The sequence below is a fragment of the Varanus komodoensis genome, unplaced genomic scaffold (genome assembly GCF_004798865.1).
Source record: "Varanus komodoensis strain SLA01 unplaced genomic scaffold, ASM479886v1 scaffold2, whole genome shotgun sequence".
Taxonomy (NCBI): Eukaryota; Metazoa; Chordata; class Lepidosauria; order Squamata; family Varanidae; genus Varanus; species Varanus komodoensis.
This window is the reverse complement of record NW_025335568.1, coordinates 20,448,345-20,468,620: the sequence shown is the minus strand read 5'-3', so window position 1 is coordinate 20,468,620 and position 20,276 is coordinate 20,448,345. Positions and strand designations below refer to the sequence as shown.

Sequence of the window (20,276 nt, the reverse complement as noted above, 5' to 3'; positions counted from 1 at the left end):
TCCATTGTCACTTTAGCATGCAAACCTGTGATGAGAACCTTGTGGTACTCTGGAAATGTCAAAATCCCTGAACACTTGTTGGCTGGCAACTGATGGGAGTGGTGTAGCCCTTCTCTGTCTAAACATGTATATGATTGTGTCCTTGGTAGCTTTTGTTTTTCCCAGAGTTTACTAACCTCATTTCAGCAGCTTGTCAGAGCTTAGATGATTTTGTAGGATTCTTCCTTCTCTTCCCACCTAATGAAAATGGTAATAGGGGTGGGAGGGGATAAGGGTGCAGCAGCTGCAACTGTCATGCTTGCTCTCACTTTCCATCCACAAAGGTTGGTGTAAGAGTAATTTAGAATACCCAAATGAGGCTCTAGCCTCAATCCAGCCCAATTAATGTAATGGCTCTCTGAATACACTGACCACTAAGTATATATGAACACATATTTGTTAAGTGTTTATCTTTGGAAGATGGAGGATTGGCAACACCAGTGCTGGCTGGTTTTAAAATCTTAAATGGAATATGCCCATTTTGCACATTTCATTTAAAGTTTTTAAAGACGTTAAAGCAGTCTAAACTTTAAACTTTTTTGTAAGCTGCCCTGAGGCTTGTTGCAATGGACGGGATAAAAATGTTTTAAATACCTAGAAACTAGGAGAAAGTTATAAGATGGAGACATATTTATCTTAAGCTTTGGAACATGTTCTTAATATACTGGCACAACCATTACAATCAAAATATACTCATGGAGCTCCTTATATTTTGAAGATATGTTGATTTTATTTATTTATTTTATATTTCTGCCTTTTTTCCTTCCAAGGAAATCAAGGCGGCTTACATAATTGTCCTCCTTTTCATCTTATCCTCACAACCACTCTATCAGGCCGGTTGGGCTCAGAGCCAGTGATCACCCAGTGAGCTTGATGGCTAATCAGGGACCAGAACTCAGATTGGTTGAGTCAGTCCCATACTCTTAACCACTACACCACACTTGTGTGTGTGCACCCATGTGCATGCACGTGCAATTTTAATCTATATATTTTATAGCTATAATAAGTGTTTTGCAATACGAGTTATTTGTATCAGACATTTAAAATGTCTGCTGGAGGGAGGAAAAGTTAAGGAGAATAAGAAGAACTTGAAATCCTTTAAAGATGTTTAAGAAGGGCAGCGGAAGGATTTAGCTATTTAAGAAAACATACATTAGTCTGTTTATATTCTCCTTCATGCCAGCAATGTATGAGAAAGATCATACAAACCTGGGAAGATTTAGTGATTTTTTTTGTGTACTGTTTCTGCTTTTTAGGTTGTAAAGTCATCTGAAAAATTAAGCTCACAAATTGAAGAAAACAGTCAGTTGCTGGCTGAACAGAGAGGCCAGACAGAGAGCATGAAACAGCTGGTGAAGGAGAACTCTTTGTTGCAAAAAGAGAAAGATGACCTACAGCAGGCTATGAAGAATTTAACAACGGAAAATGACCAACTGCGGGAGAAATGGCAGGAAACCACAACCAAGGTATCAGGAATTTTCCAGGGCACTGAATGCTAGTAAGGGTTGTCTTTGTATGAAACCCCTTGCTGACCAGTGTCTGGATCGACCTGATTTCTATCCCACACCATCCACTGTGTCTTTACTGAAAATTTTGTCTACAATTAGCATGATGCTCCTGGAAAGCATTAGAAAAATACCATAGTCCAGTGATGAGGCTTGGCCTTTTTTAATGGCTGACCATATTGCAAAGTGGATCCAGGCTCTTGAGATTTTGCCTGTGTTTCTAATATTTCAAACTAAACAGGAAAAGAGTCGAGTTGATATGCCCAAACTTTCCAGAGTGGAACACATTATGTGGAAGGAATCGTACCATGCAGGAGTACTAGAAACTAAGAATTGTAATCCTTGTTTTGCAGATATTTTTGTTGTTAGCAGCTGTTGTGTTTTTAAGAAATGGGAACTTCTAAAACAAAATCCTCAAAATTCTTCCTTTGATTCAGAGGGCAGCTTAGTTGGCAGTTAACCTATTCAGCAGTATATCTCAGGCAGCAAGACTTTACTCATTTACTAGGACAAGGTCTTGTAATCTAGTAAAGTTTATTTTGGTCCACAACTCCCATTGGACCTCGCCCTGCCTAGGCTGGCTAGGGTATTGTGTTCTTCTCTATGTTTTGGCCTACAATCTGTTCATCTTGGGATAACGTTATACATATTATCCATATTCTGTCTTTTCAGTTCTCTGAAACAAATGTTAAACTAGAGCAACAAGATGGCACTGAAAACTTGGAAGCGAAACTGTTAATAATAACGGTATGTGGTTTTTATTTGATATGTGTCCCACCTTTCTACCAAAAAATGGCATCCTGGGCAGCTTGCATAGTTTATATATTACTTTAGTAAGCTTTATGTACTACCAAACTATGTTTATTGATAAAAGTTTTAGAGTACTTATGTCAATCAGTTGCAGCTAAAACAACTTCTTACTTACTGATACCTGAACTTTAGAAGAGGCATTTTCATCATCTAGAATGAGGTAAAAACTGCCTCTAGGGAATCCCATTGGACCAGAATTGACCCTGGGACCCAAGGTAACCCAAGCTGCGGTACATTGAGACTATACTGATACATACGGCATGCACAGACTGGGAAATCCCCTTCCATATGCTTCACTGAATCCCACAATTCTCTGAACAGGGGCTGGGAATTGGGTCCCTGCTGCTTTCCTCACTCCGGACTTGCCTCTCGTTAGCCCTGTTTCACTGCTGTGTTGGCTAGCATGGCCTGCTAAGTTTGTTAGAGGGACCATAGTATGGATGGCAGTTGAGCAGGCTTCGATCTGCAGGTAACTGTAATAAGTAGCTTCCTTGAGGATCTCATCATAGGAGGGGTGGTAGGCAGTCATTTGAATAAGCAGCTTTGGTCTTACTCAAGCACGGAGGCATCTTAAGCAGAATCCTGGACCGTAGCCCCTGGCCGGAGAGGCAGCAGCTGTGCTCCAAAGGCAGGGCTGTCACAACTAGTGGCTGCTTCACGGAGTGAAGACCAAGGCATCAGTCAAAGGGCATCACTCATTCGGTGCCCGTTTGGGGACTGCCTTGTGGCTGCTGTGGATCAGTGTGGAAAGAGGGCAATCTTGCAGCAATTGCTGTCAATCAGTTTTGAAGTGTAGCAGCTATTTTTTAAATCATATATCATTTTAATTATGTGTCTGGATAACTTTGAGGAGCAAGGGGGGTGCCCTTATTGCTGTGGTCATGGGTAGAGGGCGGTATGCCATTGAGGGATCAACAAGCCATCTGAGGAAAAGAAGGGCACACAGCAACTTGTGTTTATTTCAGGAGGCCCTGCAGAAATTCCCAGTGCTGGAGAAGAGGTCTGAATACTTTAAAAGTATAGCTCTTCAGGTTAAGAATGTTCTCGACCACGAGAAGGCGATAGTAGCCAAAGGATTTGCTGGTCTCTCACCTCAGCAAGCAAATAATGTCAAACGGCTTCAAATGGAACACGAGCTCATATGTAAAGGTCTTTACAGCTTGTTGAACAAGCTTCAGGTACCAGTTTTGAACACTTAGTTTCTTCTGGGGCATGCTTCAGTATGATACTTAGTTTACCAAAGCTCAAAACTTCTCATATAGTATTGTTTAGTTGTGTTTATATGGGGATGATTTTTATTTGCATTACCATGCCAATTATAGCTTAAATAGAGTTTGTTTTTTCCTGTTTATATTATCCATTTTCATATTTGTGCAAGCTGTATTCAGAATACTTTTTGTGGTGGGAAGTGGCACACAAATGTAACAAGAATAATAACGATCTGGATGCTTAGATTGTGGGGGAGAACCTCAGGTCTGTGGGCCAAATCCAGCCCTCCAGAGGTCTCCCAAGGGCCAAACCACTTTCCTTCAGCCACTGATTGATTGGTGACTTTATGGTTTTTGAATCTCCCCGCCCCCCTTCTAAAAGGCTTAAATGCCTTTCAAGACTTACTTCTGGAAATAGGAATTCTTTGTTTTCTTTGTTTGCATTTTTAAAAAGCTAAAGCAGATCCTGCAAGCCTGAAGTTTGTACTCCCATGCTCTAGCCCATGAAAACTTTATTTATTTATTTAGAATATTTGTATGCCATCCTTTTGCAGAGTCTCAGTACGGCTTACATAAATAAGAAGAATAGAATAAAACATAATACAAATAAAATCCAGATCCACCCTGGCTGCAGATTAAAACCTATATAGCTAATATTAAAAGTTATTAAAATATTGTTGAAATAAAAAGGTCTTAGCCTGGCGCCGAAAAACAAATAACAACGGCACCAGGCGGACCTCTCTGGGGAGTGCATTCCATAGGCGGGGCGCCACCACAGAGAAAGCCCTCCTCCGGGTACTTTGCCTCCTAATGTCTTTCACGGAGGGTTCCCAGAGGAGAGCCTCTGCTGCCGATCTCGGGGCGGGAGGGCAAATACGGAGGGCAACTTATGCTGTATTAAATTGTTGCCGCTGTGGGTTCCTTGCAAAGCAGTGGCTGACTAGATACAAAATGACTGTGTTCACACAACAAGCAACTCTGCATGGTTACTGGGGTTCTCAGGTTTTTATTGTGGTCTGCCTACTTTAGCATGGTTTCCATCCACCCCACACAGTCCTTCTGCTGTTCGCTAGTGCACCATTCACTATTGTGCCTGAAATTGAATGCGTCACTCCCAGCCTATCTTGCCTCGCTCTTCCTCGTTGTACGTAAAGGCTGGATGGCTGGAATGGCTCCTGCAGTTGCCTCTCTTTCCAGAGGACTTTGTGGTGGTTTACACACCAGGACAATGGAAACCATGAACCTGATTTGTACAACATGAAAAGCCATGGTGATACAGAGAAACCGTAGAAATTCATTGCACCTTACGATGGTTTCTGAAGACCAAAGTTACCATGGTGAAATATCATGACTAAGTTCAGACAATGCAAAGGCCAACAATGATTAAAAACCACCATGTCGTGTGTTGCCTGAACCCAACCAGAGTGTATGTGTTTGGTTAAATTATCTGTTCAATCTCCACAGTACTATTTTAGCCGCCTATGCAAACGGAAGGCTGAATTCTATACCATCGTCACCAAATATGAAAGCGAGTTGCTTGAGGAGAAGAGAAAACAAGATGAACTGCTAACTCAGATTCAGTGTCTCAAAAAGCATGATCTGAAACTTCATGGAGCTGGGACCCACCAGCACAGCTGCCCTGAACTGAGCCAGAACCTGGACTTATACACAGAGGTAGCCCTCTTCCAAAAAATTCCCTGTCTAGAGCCAGATAGTGTTAAGCTGTCATGATATGAGATGTTCCTGCCTTTTCAGAAACAGATTGAAAATTTGCTTTAACCTAGAAGAAAACAAATGGAACATGCAGCAAAATGTTTCATTCCTTCCTTACCTGCTAGCAAGAGGACTTTGGTCTTTGTTGTATTCTAACATTCTTTAGGGCTCCCCTGAGCATGCCTCTTCTCAGTAGTCCCGTGTTGGTTCCAGTCCTGTTCACTCTCAGGCAATTATATTGGTATTACAGAGGATTCTTGAAAGTGGGGTATTGCCACATTGATTTAATGGGCCTAGGTAATGGCTTTTTTCTCCAGACTCCTGTGGAATGAAATAAAATTGCTACCAAGTAGGATAGATGGAAGACTGCAGGTTAGAAAAAGAAAGAACTTGGGCAGGGAGGACCATTAAAATTACAATTCAGACATTTTTTATGTGTAAAATGTTAAATATATTACTAGAATATAAAACATTAATCACATACAAAGGTTGTACTAACATGACAATGAAACATTTATTATTAGTATTTTTTTCTGACTCTTTAGCCAAAAAGGCTTCCAAAGTGGCTTTTATGCAATCAGTAAAGCAAGACTGTCTGTGCCTTGCAGGCTTACATTCGGAAAAGTCCTGATGAAAAAAAAAAAAACCAGAAAGGGAAAGTATTGTGGGGATTGAAAAAGTTTTTTAGTGAGGGAGCAATCTGGCAGTACTGGATGTGGTAAAGTCCCAGGGCTGAAATTTGAATTATGTGGGAATTTGTTTCACACACTCCTCTCCCACTTGACATTTGAAAATTTGAGGTGATAGTTCGAAAAGCATGTGGGAATGGCATGGAGGTCTGCTTCTCAAATGGAAAATTTAGCATTCCTCTGAGTCTGCTCATGTCACATGCAAAAGTATTACAGTGCTTTGCTTGAGCATTCACTGCCTTTTGACTTTTCCACATTTTGTTATATAACAACCTGAAGTTGAATTTCTGTTTTATGTACGCAAGATACTCAAAACTGAAGATGTAAAATATTTTATTAAAATTAATATGTTAAGAAAAGAAAAGCAAGCAGGTGCTTGTTGGTTGCATAAGTGTTCAACACCCTGTGATCATGTGGCACTGGAAATGCACATAGGTTCACCCCATTGCTTATAAAATGTGGTTTTGGGTGACAGTGAGTTGCACCAGAGCTTACTTATTCATGTCACAGCAAAAGGGGGTGAAATCTGTAACTTAAAAAAAAAAATGTGCCTGAGCTTGCCTCCTCCTCCTCCCCTCTGCATCCCTTTTTCTTCATCTGTTACATCTTGTAGGTACTTTATTTATTTAGCAAACTTATATGCCGCCCCATTTGCCAAAGCCTCAGGGCGGCTTACAAACATAAATATCATTAATACAATTATATATTATACTTCTACCTTCAGGTGTACAGTCTTACCAGTGATATCTGTAAGCCACTCATGGGGCCTTTCTGGCTAAAGAGAAGGATAAAAATGTTTCAGATAAATAGTATACGAAAGAGAACGTCATGAACATAGGCTTCTGATCCAGTGGAGTTCTTGTCTAGCTCAGCATTCTATTCCCACAGCAGCCACTCTCTGCAGAGCCCGTAAGCAGGGCATGAGCACAACACCACCCTAAGCCCAGCAGCTGGCAGTTGGTAGCATACTCATCCACTGACTTCTCTAATCACCTTTAAAGCTGTCCAAGCTGGTGGCCAAAGCTACATCTTGTGGTATCAAATTCCATCCCTTCTGCCCTGCACGGAGAAGCTTTTGGCTGTAACCAGGCTTTCAAGAAAGGAAAGACTAATTTCCCCATGCAAACAACTTAGAGAAAACTTCCATAACCTTTTGCATTACATCACTTGACAAAAGCTATGAAAGAGATGAAAAGTAAGCAAGGTGAAGGGTATGCACTGGGTGGTGGAAGAAAGGTGGGGAAGACTGATAGTGCCTGGGACGGTTATCCACCTGTGCCTTTACCAGGGACTAGCCATATTGATACTGCTTTCAGGCCAGAAGGGCTAGAAAATGAAATGCCTGGGGGTGAGGAGATCTGCAGTTGCATAGGAAAGGATGCTCCTTGTTCCTGTGTCTCAGTGGCCACACTGTCAAATGTCCCTAGGAAGGGGCACCCTAATACCAGCGTCTTCCACAGATAAGAGAATGTGGCTGCATGTGCGGAGAGTGGAGGGGATATTGTAGTTCAGTGATAGCATACGTGGTTTCTTTGCAGAAGCTCTCAGTTCCAATTTGTCATCTCCTGGTGGGATGAAGAAAGTCAGAAGAGCTGCTGCCAGTCAGTATAGAAAGTACTGAGCTAGATGGAGCAATAATGTGACTTTTATAAGAAAGCAACCTATGCAAACTCTTCCCCTGATTCCATGTTGCATGGCATGCAAAGAATACACAAGACACAGCAGAGATGTTCTTAAACTGGCTCAGGATGGTAACTGATGTCCACATTTCTCTTGATGCAGCAAATTTTGAAAGATATTTCAGAAATGGAAGAAGAGCTTCTTAGAATAGAAGAAATATTGCAGCAACTGGGAAGTGATGGAAAAGAGGTGGCACAGTATTTGGAACGATGTTCAATTCACTTCGATGAGCAAGACTTTGAGGCAGGAATGAAACAAGAGAATGAGAAGCTTTTGCCTGTTGGTCAGTCCCTAAAACCTAAAACTCAGGTACAACATCCAGTTCAGGATACAGCAGTAAAAGGAAGTCCATCTGCAAGGTTGGGGAGGTGATATACCCATATGTGTGGATCAGTGTCTTTGTCATGGGTTAATAATCCAAAGCAACTTGGGCCGCTAACTGGGAGTGGACAACTGTGGGTGATCGAAGGATCGTTTCTGCTTGAATCACCAAAGCCTACACTCCTAACTAGTGCTTTGTGGAATTTGGAAACCTCTATGGAGTAGTTATTAGGTCAGATAGCTTGTTCTTAAGCTAAAGTTAACCCAACTACCATTCTATAGTGGTAAATATATATATTTTCTTGCATTGCTTGCTTGCTTGTGCTGCAGCTGTGAATTTCACTGGTAGAGATTGCACCAAGGGTTGATGGGGGCTGTGCATTGCTTACCCCTGCCTGACGTGAGATTAGCCTTAATGTTCTGTAGCTGCTCCGTAGCTTTGTGTACGGTGGTCTTGTGTTTTCTACCTGTCCATTAAGAACTCTAATGAGAATTATGTGCTTTTTTTCACATCCATTTTTGCTGCTACAAAAGTGCTTATTTCAGGCCATCAGAAATATCTGTATATGCTATTTTGACCAGAGGGTTTCCCAGTTAAAGTGGGACAAGCAGAACAGTGAGGGACAAGAGGGCTAATACTGGGGTTCAGGAAAGATATGGAGACAGGAGTGACTTTCTGGACAGCACAAGGGGATGTTCTAACCATAAACCACCGTAATACATGCACACAGGTTGCTTAATCATTAAATTCAGTGGGAGTTGGGGGGCTTGATTCTGTATTAGTCATGGTTGTGGGGAGCAATAACAGATGAGCTCCTATGGATGGGAGTTATAGCTGGTGAGAGAAGGGGAAAATGACTGCAGAAAGCAGGGAGCCAGGTTAGAGATATATGGAAAGAGTTTGTCATTGCTGTGTGGAACAGGCAGAAGAGTTTATCTGGTCAGTTGCATACAGACCTGAATGCTGAGGGGCTGGAGGAAGCAGACAACATCTACAAGACGCCTAGATGAGTGTGGCAAAAGAGAAAGAAAAGAAGTAGTTGGAAGACGGTGTCTAGAAATACTGTCCAGTGAATTCTTCAGGCAACAATTATGTGGTGGTTGAGAGGAAGGAGCTTAGGAGTTATCATTCCGTTTTTTGATCTGAGGCACCTGCACTGGGTCTGAGACCAAGGCAAGCCAAGCAGCATGGGAGCTGTTGCTCTGTATGGCACTAGCCTAGATGTGGCTGCAAGGGAGCTTGTGGGAAACTGAGTGTATTGATGGATGTGACTTCTGAGTGGATCAGTTCAGCAGCTTTATACATACGCCTCCGTATGCACTTACATTCATGTGTATGAAACTGGAGGTGAACAAAGATTACTTACCACTTAAGGGCTGGGGTATAACTAAAGCAGCTTTCTTCAACACATGCCAACCAGATGTTTTGAACAACCACTCCCATAATCCTGGTCATTGATCATTCTAGCAACAACTGAAGGGAACTGAAGTTCCAAATATTTATTTATACTTCCATTTATATGTTGCCTACTACCGAAGTCTCAATATCTGGAAGTCACCAGGATGGGGATAGCTGATCAAAGGATAGTTTGTCTTTAAAGCTGAAATTGGCAGAATGCCGCCATGGGGGCAGGGGGGAATCTTAGCTCTATAGACAAAACAGAATAAATACTGTTTATTCTATCCAAATACTGTTTGTACCTCTTTCCCTTGGTGAATATCTTGGACATAATGCTTAGATATAGGCAATCCTATTGCTGCCTTTTCCCACTTGTGTGTCTTGCGACCATGAATGCTATTTTCTTGCAGATCTACGCTCAAGCTAGATCAGAGCTAGAAACCAAAACTGCTGAATACTGCAGAGAAATGGAAGCTGCCCTGAAAGCATGCAGGGAACAGACAAAGGAGCTACTTTTGGAATTAAATGCACTCAAGGAAGAGCAAAAATCTTGCAGTTCTGCTACCTTTGCACTAGAGGAAGAGAACGATAAATTGAAGAATCAATTGCAAGAAACACAGCAGGATGTGACGGTATCATTAAGCCTCTAACTCTGATGCATTATTCTGATAGCTCTCAAACAAGGCAAAAGCATGAATGAGTTTATGTAACTCTTGTGGTTCATTTGCCTAATAAGCCTTTTGTGGGGTTGACTGTGTAAATGAAAGAACAGAAAATCCTGTTAGTGATAGACAGGTGCCAGAACTAGAGGACAAGGAGGGCGGTGGGGCAGTTCCTGAAATCAGTGGCCCTGCTCTTGTCCCCTCCCTGAGATTGCAAAGTGCCTGGTATAGGGACATCCCACCATTTTTCCCTCTGCTACTCAGCTTCATTGGCTGCTGCTTGAAAAGGCGAGAGGCAAAATGCCAGGTTCACACGAGTGTCCAGTTGCGAGGCACAAACAAGGAAGCGGAGGAGATGTGAGATCATCTCTACATCTTGTTTCAGCCTGCGATTTCTTACAGGAAAACTGATGTGTGCTGCTGCTTGAATATTACTACATCCTCACAGTACTGAGTCTCAGCTCCTAGAGCTGATTGGACAGGGCAACTTACCTGGGAGAGATAAGTTGTAGATAGAACAATTTAAATGTATTAATATGTCTAGAACTGCTATTCAACATGTAAATATGTCGGTGTGTTTATTTTAAGGCTCTGAAACTGAAAATCCAAGAGCTAGACAACGTATCAAAAGAATCGGGGAGAAATCTCCAGGAAAAGGAGAAAAGAATTACTGTATTAGAAATGCAACTTAAAGCGAGAGCTTCCAGGAGTGAAGTGGCCAAACTTCAAGCTACGTTAGAGGAAAAAGAGAACTGCCTAAAAAATGCATTATTAGAGAAGCAAACACTCAAGGTATGTTATTAAAGCTGATTTTCTGCACTCTTCTGGTGAGATCCAGTGTGGTAGAATGGTCAAAGTGTGGAATGGGGAGATCCAGGCTTGAGTCCCTACTTGGCTATGAAGCTCTCTGGGTCGCTCTGGGCCGGTCACTCACTTTTAACCTAACCTGCCTTAAAGGGTTGTTGCTGTGAGGCTCTTATGGAATGGGAGACAACTCTGTAAGCTGCCTTGAGTTCTTTGCAAGAGTTGGAAAGGGCCAGGATATAAATGTAATAATGCAGCGGCTGCTTCCTATTGGAGTGAAACATCACCAATCTTCTAGGGTTCACAAAAATGCATCATACCTTGTGTTATTACCTGTACTTGCAGGCAGATGTAATGCCTTTTGTCTCTAAACTGCAGAGGCAAAAGTGAGGCTGTTTACTACAGCACAATTTTAACAACGTATTTCCCCCCACCCTGCCTCACTATATGTTGTTTTCCTCCCATTTAGGCTCAGCTGGACAAAGGTGCTGAATTATATAAGGAAGAAATTGAAGACCTCAAAACTCAGCTTGCTAAAGCAGATATGGCAAGGATGAAGCAGTCCAAATATTTTGACCAAGAGTAAGTGCCATATCACAAAGCTGCAATTCTGCATCATTTTGATTTTCAACTGTTCAAGAGTATAATAGCATATTCAACAAAACATTGTCTTTATACTTATAATATTGAAGATCCTTTGAACAGTTTTTCCAGGTTCTACAAGCTCCTCCCATGAATATCCCCTATAATGGGGAAGACAATACTCCCAGATCTGTCAGGCTATTTGTTCTCTATGCATTGCATCTCAAAATATGGATGGATAAAGTGAGCTAGGCATTGAATTATCTTCTTGGACAAGGGGGACCCTTGACTCTAAAAGCAGTGGTGTTGCTTAGAGAGTATTGTGCCCCTCTTAGCAAGCCATAGGGAACCCTTTCTGTAGCGAGTCACAAAATTGTGCTGTAGCTGTAAAGTTTCAAAATTCTGACTGTTTGACTAGGACTTGGAAAAAGAGCTGAACCTTCCCTGTTATTAATTTTAAGCCTGGAGAGATGTCCCCAAATTAATTCCTGCCAGATCTGTGGGTTAAGAACACCTTATATTCAGTAGACTTATTTCTAGTTGTTTTAGCAATATACTACAGTTTTCTCTGCCACCCTTGAAACTAACAAAAAGAGTATTCTTCCATAAGCATTCAAAGGCAGAGCCCATTTGTTACAATGCATGTCATGTAGCTGGTGAAATGGACTTGGGACCACAATTCTGGTTTTAACTGCTTCTGCCGCAATGAAAATGATGTCAAGATTCTGCATAAGACATGCTGTGTTTGATGCAACAGCCTAACATGACAATCCCTCTTGTACAGTTGGCTGGTTAGTATATAATATGCTCATGTTATATTGTTCATACTGTCCTGCGATGGGAAATGAGATACTGGACTAGACAGACTTCTAGTCTAAGCTACCTGTGCTCTTGTGTGCTTATAACTCTTCACAGCATGATCTTTTGGATGTTTATCCAGATGTAAGTTTAGATGGTGCTTTCCCCCAGATAAGTCTTCATAGAACTGCAGCCTCAATTGCTTTTCTATAAGCAAAAGGTAGTGCTGCTAAATAGCCTAACTTTGTGGTGGTCTTCTTAGAATCGCCAATGCAAAGGCTCTTGCAGAACAAAGAGATGAACAATTGAGAAAGCTAAAGGAAGAACTTCGCAAAACACAACAAGAACAAGATGTAACTGGTAAGTAAAAAAAACACTTTTTAAAAAGTGTATATTTACTCACAGAACAAGACAGGAAAGACAAGCAGGTTGTCTTGAAGTTAATTGAAAAACAAGCTCCCTTTCTAGCTGAAGAGTATGAAAAATGACAGCTTCTTCAAAAGAAACATTATTTTTCATATCTGTAAGGCTAGAGTTCACAAAAGCTTTTAAGAGTACCCCAAGAGCTAATAAGCACCCTGAAAGGGATTTTGATAAAGCTTATCATGAACTTCTTACATTGATTGGAATATACAATTGTTGTAATGTTTTAACTCACAGCTCATCTGGTGTGGTGGTTAGTGCACTGGACTAGGGACCTAGGAGCTCAGGGTTCCAGTTACTTCTCAGCCATGAGACTTACTTTGGGCCAGTCACTGACTCTCCATCCTAACCTACACACGGTTGTTGCTCTAAGGATAAAACAGAGCTATGTAAGCCAACTTAAGTTCCTCACAAGAAGAAAAAAGGTGGGATATGAATAAAATATAGTACTTATTATATGTGGCAGTCTAAAATTCTATACTAAAATCTTTAATCTGAACCTGTATACCTTGCAAGTCTGCTCCCAAATTCTATATTTTTTTCCAGTTTGCCATTTTTGAAAACAGGGCCTCCTCAGCATTTGGAATACTAATTATCCCATCTACCAAGCCAGTTTTTCAAGCTGGGAAGATGCACAAGCAAAACTATTCTTAGGTGGCATAACCTCTGCTAGCTATTCACCAAGAGGCAATTACCCTGGTACATATATCTGAGTTTTCACTATCAGTGCCTACTAGCCTCATTGGCTATGTGATACCCCTTTTACCAGAGGTAACTTGCTTGCATATACTAGTAGATGAGGAGCTTGGGCAGATGGAGGTCTTGTACCCATCCTGCTAGAGGAATCCTGTAGGCAGCTGGTCTGCTACCATGTGTATGGAGTGCTGGACTAAATGGATCATGGGTCTGATCCAGCATGGCTTTTCTTATGTTCTTAGGTAGCCTTCTTGTTAATACTTTTGCAGTGATATCAGGCAAAGATCTTCCGCAGATTCCTGTACCGATTACTTGTGGTGGTGGAAGTGGAATAGTACAGAATACCCAGGTGCTCGTACTGAAATCTGAGAAGGCAAAACTGGAAACACAATATAAGGATCTCAGGAAAGAACATGAGCTTCTGTTGAAGTAAGTCATAAGAATGTCCCTTTGTTCCTAAATACTGTTGTCTGCCTATCAACTTTAAATTTGTTATTTCAACAAATTATTTGGTTTTAAGAAAAATAAGTCTTTGGAAGCTTGGCAACCTGTGAAGACATTTTAAAAAGTCACAATATGTAGCTAGGGGTATTTGGCTTGGTTACAGGTGGTGTAGACAGACTTTTCATAAACTGCAAGGACTTAGCAATTAATTCATTTTGCAACTTTTGCTATTAATCTGGGAAAAGCCATTCTACTTCCAGATCATAACATGATTGTAGTCTTAGAGTAAGACTGGAGACATCCCAGTTCCAATTTCCAGTCCACCATGAAATTCACAGCATGACCTTGGGCCAGTTAGTATTTCTTGGTCTGAGCTGAATGGCTGGAAGGCTTACTGGGACCTAGCGGGAGGGAGGCATCTGCTCAAGAGCGGCACTAGTGTTAGTTTCCGCACACTTCTTGCAAGTATAACTGTCTCCAGTTGCTTGGGGGCACAGGCCAAAGGGCTCTTCTCCAGGGGATGTCATGTTGCTTGCCCCACTAGGAGTAAAGGGCTTAGTTACTATACCCATATGGGAGTTTCGTTCCTGCCATAGGGCTTGTGAATGTGTCTGGAATGGAGGATGTGGGCCAAGTGAGGGGACCTTGGGGGAACCACATCAGTGTAGTAATTGGGGGTGGGGGGGGTGGGCATGGCATTGCATGGAAGACTAACCAGATAAGGGGAATACAGCTGAGAAGATTATTGGCTGTGCCATGCTCTGGCCTTGTACCTGCAGACTTGATGGTTGTGCTGTCAGGTTGCCCTCGGATCTCTGGTGCTTTTCTTATATGCCAGATTGGTGCAGAACAAGATTTCCCTCATTCACAGTCAAATAGCAAATGAGGCAGCTGATCTGGCAAGCATAACTAAAACATGGGTGGGTGAGCAAGGAGGACTTGGCCTCTTTCAGCTGTGCCCATCAGGGTAGACTTGGAAATCAGTGGGAAGAATTTTTTATGAGCTATAAGGATTTGTCCCTGGAGCCTTCCTGTCCATCTGAGCTGAGCACTGGTTTGGAGTGTTTGCACACAGAGGACACCCTATCTAGGGTAGATCATGATTTCATGGTCCCTATAACAACCCCAATGACATGGGACTCTCCCAACATGTCATTGACCCAAAGCATGTAGTGAGGCACATTCTAGATCTGTTCCCCCCACCCCCAGTCAGGTATGGGGATAATGATCTGAAGATGGGGGATTCATTCCCTTTGTGGTGGTCAGATCACCACCTGTTTTGGTTTTGACTGATGGCAGCTCTTCCCCTCCACAAGTGTGAGGTCCTATTAAGATGGTTTGGCACTGGAAACTAAGCTGGTTTTCAGAAGGTTCTAAGGGGGTTCCTGGCTGATAGGAATGGCAGTCCTATGGAAACCCTGATCAGTCTCTGGAACACAGAGATGACCCAGGTTGTTGGCAGGGTTGCTGTTCAGCTTCCTCTCTGTAGTAGAACTCATATGCCCCAAATCCGATTCAGAAGGCTGGGAGGCTGCCTGGAGCAGATTTGGATATGTTTTTAACTTATTTTATTTAAATGACTTATCATAGAATAATAGAGTTGGAAGGGGCCTATAAGGCCATTGAGTTAACCCCCTACTCAGTGCAGGACTCAGTGCTGAAATTAAAGCTCCCTTCCCAGATGGCTGTCCAACTGCCCCTTGAATGCCTCCAGTGTGGGAGACCCACAACCTGCCTAGGTCATTGGTTACATTGCCTTACTGCCCTAACAGGATTTTTTTCTGAATCTCCAACCAGAATCTGGCCTCCTGTAACTTAACCACATTATTCCATGTCCAGCTTTCTGGGTGAGTGAGAAGAGATCCTGGCTTTCCTCTGTGTGGCAGCTTTTCAAGTATTTGAAAAGTGCTGTCATGTATCTCCACTCAGTCTTCTCTTCTCTTAATTTTTATGTAAACTGCTTAGATTGTGTACCAATCTAAGTAGTTTACATAAGAAATACATAAAATACAAGTTGAAAACAAGATAAAATAGTACATTAAAAATTATACAAACTGTGAAACAGAACAGGAGAAGACTGAGGAACAGGTATGGTTTCCAAGAAATATGTAAAGTTTGCAATACTTTCTGCATTGGACAATGCAAGGGAGGGTATTCCAGAGGTGCCACTACCAAGAAGTCTGCTTATGTGTTGATGCTTCCTTATTATCAGAAGTTATTTGCCACAGCTTCCATGATTTTGAATCGAAGCATATCAGGGACTTTTTCTCCTTTTTTTCCCCCTGAAATCAGTGATGGTGTCAAAATTCAGAGGAGAGAGATCAGATCAATTCCTCATTTGTGGAAAAAGAAAAATCACTGCAGATGGAGTCCCAAATTTCCCCAAATTAGGATCAGGCACATAATGGCTCAGCCAGGCACAGGTTTTCTTCCTGCTACTCACCTTCATTCTCAGATTAGCCAGTGACAGTCCAAATTGTAGAAATACATATATTAGTAATATGAGGATAGATCTCAGTAGGCCGTAGCAGTGCCAGTCTTTGCAAGGAGCCATGAGCACTAATCCACATAAAGTATCCAACTAGTGAAAGCTGCTGAGGTTCCCACACCAGCCTTCACATTCTAAACTCCAAGTCTTTCCTTCTGCTGGTAAAGGTCTGGGTGACAGTTTTGAGTTGAACACCAAGTGACTGCATCTTTTTAACCTTCCTTGTTCATGTCCTAAGAAATGACCGTACCTTAAAAGAGGAAGTTAAGAAATGGAAGGAGCGAGCTTTGAAGAGGAGAGACAAATCCTCCGGAGACATTACTGAGGAGCAAAGATTCAAATCTCCACGGAAGACAGCGCCTCCTTTATTCCCAGATGCACCATGTTCTCCCTCCAGGAAAAGTTCTCTGAAGCCAGTTTTGCCCTTAGACACCCCCCCTTTGCTGCCTTTGAACTGTCCAACAACTTTCTTCGATAACTCGTGCTTGGGGACCGTTGAAGGTAAGCAACACCATAGAAAACATACTTCTTCTTTGGGGCAAAGCACCTCTCTAAGGAATGGTTGTCCCCCAACCAAACTATGGGACAGCCAGTGCCATATGAGCTACCCCGACCACTACTGCCATTGAAGGTCTTTAGGGGAAATAGCCTCACTCCCACAGTGAACCTTCTTTCTCACCCCCATTGTCGCCAGCTGCCATTGTTCCCTGCCCTCTTTCTCATCATTGATGACCCTCAGCTGCTTGACAAGCAGAGAGGGAGTGAGCCAAGTAAGTAAGCAAGCAAAGGCATCTGGCTCTCCTCTTTCTCACCACCACCATTTCCTGGACCAGATGAGAGGCCATTGGACATGCTGCTCACAAAGGTGAAGAGAAGGGGCACCTCTAGAAGGCTTTTGGCAGTGGATCTCTGCCAGGATGTAGGCCCTCAGCATGTGTGCAACCCTTGATCCTAACCCTGCCCATCACAAATTAAGCTTGGCTGTTGAATACCTGAATGCTTTGGCTGCTTAGACGTTGCTAGAAGCACCAGATTTAGAGCAGGCAGCTTTAGAAGATCCAAGGCAGCAGGCAATAGTGCCAAGGCCTGCCTTGTGCCTGTATTCCATTCGTCTTTTGGCTTCTCCCCTCATTTGCTGGTGGAGTGATGGCCTAACTGGTACAGCTGAGCGGGAAGACATGGAAGGCAGAAAGAGGCATGGATGTAGCAGAGTTGGAGTAACATGCTGTCCTGCTTCCTGAAAATGCCCAAAGGCTTCCTAAATGCAGCTGCCTGTTTTGTCCTAGGTCAGTGGTGGTGAATCTATGGCACGCGTGCCACAGCAGGCATGCAAAGCCCTCTCTGTTGGCACATGAGCCAAGTTGCCCCAGCATTGCCCCAGCAGCTGAGCATTGGATAACAGCAGACATAGGGCCATGCGCATGCTCGGAAAGGAATAGCGCCACCGGGCAATGATGTCACAAACCATACCACATTAGCCGCGGCTCGTCCGAGCTTTCGCATGGCTGGGCAGTGTGCTGCTGAGGAGAGAGAGAGAGAGAGGGAGAGTGATTTGCTTGGAGTGGCTGTTTTCAGGTTTTATTGCAGTGTTGGCACTTTGCGATAAATAAGTGGGTTTTGGGTTGCAGTTTGGGCACTTGGTCTCTAAAAGGTTCGCCATCACTGGGTTAGGCTTAGAAAAACAAGGTGTCCTGGTATGATGTTGATGGTTGGAATGTGTACAGAATGGGTAGAAATGCTGAGCTGTGCAAAAAATGCTACTCAAGGAAAGCTTTTTCAAAATCACCCTCTTTTTCATGGAATTTTAGCCCTGTATTAGGGTTAGGGGTGTGCACAAGGGTAGGGTTAGGGTTAGAAAAACGAGATGTCCTGGCATGATTTCGATGGTTGGAATGCACTTAGAATGGGCAGAAATGATGAGCTGTGCAGAAAAGCTACTCAAGGAAGGCTCTTTCAAAATTGTCCTCTTTTTAAAGAAACTTTAGCCCTGTATTAGGGTTAGGGGTGTGCACCAGGGCAGGGTTAGGCCAGTGGTGGCGAAACCACAGAATGCGTGCCTCAGCGGACACGCAGAGCCCTCTCTGTCGGCATGCAAGCCAAGTCGCCCCAGCAGCTGAGCATAGGATAAAAGCGCACATAGGGGCCATGCACATCCTCGGAAAGGAGTAGCGGCGCCAGGCGATGATGTTACATGCCGTGACTCATTAACTCCCACTCGTCTGAGCTTTCGCATGGCCGGTCAGTGCACTGCCAAGGATATGTATATGTTTGCTTTGATTGGCTGCGAGTTATTTTTTCTAAACTAAAACCTCAGCTTTCAATTTTATTGTAGTATTTGCACTTTGCGATAAATAAGTGGGTTTTGGGTTGCAGTTTTGGCACTCGGTCTCTAAAAGGTTCACCATCACTGTCCTAGGTACTGTGATGACTCCTGGTGCTGGCATGCATAGTTAACACGGCCTTCTCTACAACGGGTGGGCAACCCATGCACCCCTTTTAGGCTTAAGTGTGGGGCCTACCCTTGCTAAATTTACTGCCGTAGCTGAATAGGTTGCACTACAGATATATTCGTTGCCACATTTCAGAAGCATATGTCAATGATGACCTGAAATTTAGCTATAAAACAAAGGCATATGAAGTTTGGCAGCAAACTGACAGTTGGTTTGTTTCTGCTGTCTGTGAAGTTAAGCAACATGTGGTAGCACGGCCTATTCATCTACTCAGTAGATTTAATCCTTGTGATTTGCCTACGGCAGTTCTTACTTTGTTTTAGAGGGGTTTTTTTTCTAAAACAGCTCTCTGAAAGCTTGTACAAATTGCCCAGCAGGCTTTACTTCCTCCAGTCATAATCTGCCATGCTCCAGCTTGGTGGCAGTTTCATCTCTCCACAGTCTTGCTGTTTATTGGCATCTCGGTTCATCTTGGAACCTGAGCAGTCAGCTGGTGCCAAATTATCTCTGCCTGCACCCAATTAATCTCAAAGGATGCAGGTTCACTAAACATTTGAAATGTTGAACCTGGTTAGGTTGCCATGGTCAAAACTCTCACCATTCTAGAAATCAGCCTCTTCTGAGAGTTAAATAAGAGACAATTTAACCTACCTTGCAATATAGTTGCAATGCAGCCCAGCCTGCTAGTTTTGGCAGCTTAAGCATCACTCCTTCCAAAAAAGTTTTTAATCATTTTTTTTCCTGCAGAAGGTGTGGAGGGCTGCTTGCAGCCCCTGGGGCCATACTCTTTGCATCACTGTTTTAAATTAAAATTCAACTCATCTTTTATTTTGGCTTTTGAGCACTAATACAAAGATTATGCTGTGTTTGTCCCAATATAAAACTTAGAACAAGAGGTTTGTGCAGGTTTCAATCCCCTCTTGGTCTGGTTGTATCCCATATTTACAGCTGTTTTGAAAGCATTTAGCTGCCTTGCAAAAGTATTCACCTCCCCTCTCCAGGCCCTTTAATTCTTCCACATTTTGTTGTGTTACAACCTGGAACTAAAATATATTTAATGAACAGTGTTACCACTTGATGTATACAAGATACTCAATATTCTGGAGGTGCAAAATATTTTTATGGTGGTACAATAGTTAAGTCAACAGTAACAACCTGGCGCTTGTTGGTTGCATAGGCATTTACCTGCCTGAGCACTACTTGGTAGAAGCACCTTTGGCAGCAATTACAGCTTCTTGGGTAACAAGTGCAACTTTAACATGTTCTTGTCTTGAACAGATACAGGATCTGCAGTACAAGAATCCACTGAAAACAATCTTAAGCATTGGATTGCCACAGCAAATAAAGATGCTGCGCCTAACTGTAAGACACAGTAACACTTGGTTCTTTTGTGGATGCTAAAGAATACTTTCTGGACAAGACCACTAAATTCTGTTGAGGAGTTTAGTCTCCGCCGAGGAAATAGACTTGCCTTCCCTTTGAACATTTCAATTTATTCTATAGAATGATTTTTCCCCATCCTCCTTTTTGGGGATGTTTATCTGCTTACTTGATCCATTTTTTAT

The 20,276-nt window shown here is 42.6% G+C and overlaps 1 protein-coding gene across 1 annotated transcript in view; it reads left to right on the top strand.

Moving 5' to 3' along the window:
• The window catches only part of CENPE (centromere protein E), a 50,312-nt gene extending 30,054 nt beyond the window's left edge, over positions 1 to 20,258 (top strand). The window contains 12 exon segments of the mRNA XM_044428500.1: positions 1,296 to 1,505; positions 2,217 to 2,291; positions 3,320 to 3,532; positions 5,027 to 5,236; positions 7,747 to 7,953; positions 9,775 to 9,996; positions 10,615 to 10,818; positions 11,300 to 11,412; positions 12,473 to 12,570; positions 13,599 to 13,758; positions 16,500 to 16,762; positions 19,990 to 20,258. Coding sequence (XP_044284435.1) covers positions 1,296 to 1,505; positions 2,217 to 2,291; positions 3,320 to 3,532; positions 5,027 to 5,236; positions 7,747 to 7,953; positions 9,775 to 9,996; positions 10,615 to 10,818; positions 11,300 to 11,412; positions 12,473 to 12,570; positions 13,599 to 13,758; positions 16,500 to 16,762; positions 19,990 to 20,087 — 2,073 coding nt within the window. The 3' untranslated portion in view covers positions 20,088 to 20,258.
• The last annotated feature ends 18 nt before the right edge of the window (positions 20,259 to 20,276 follow it).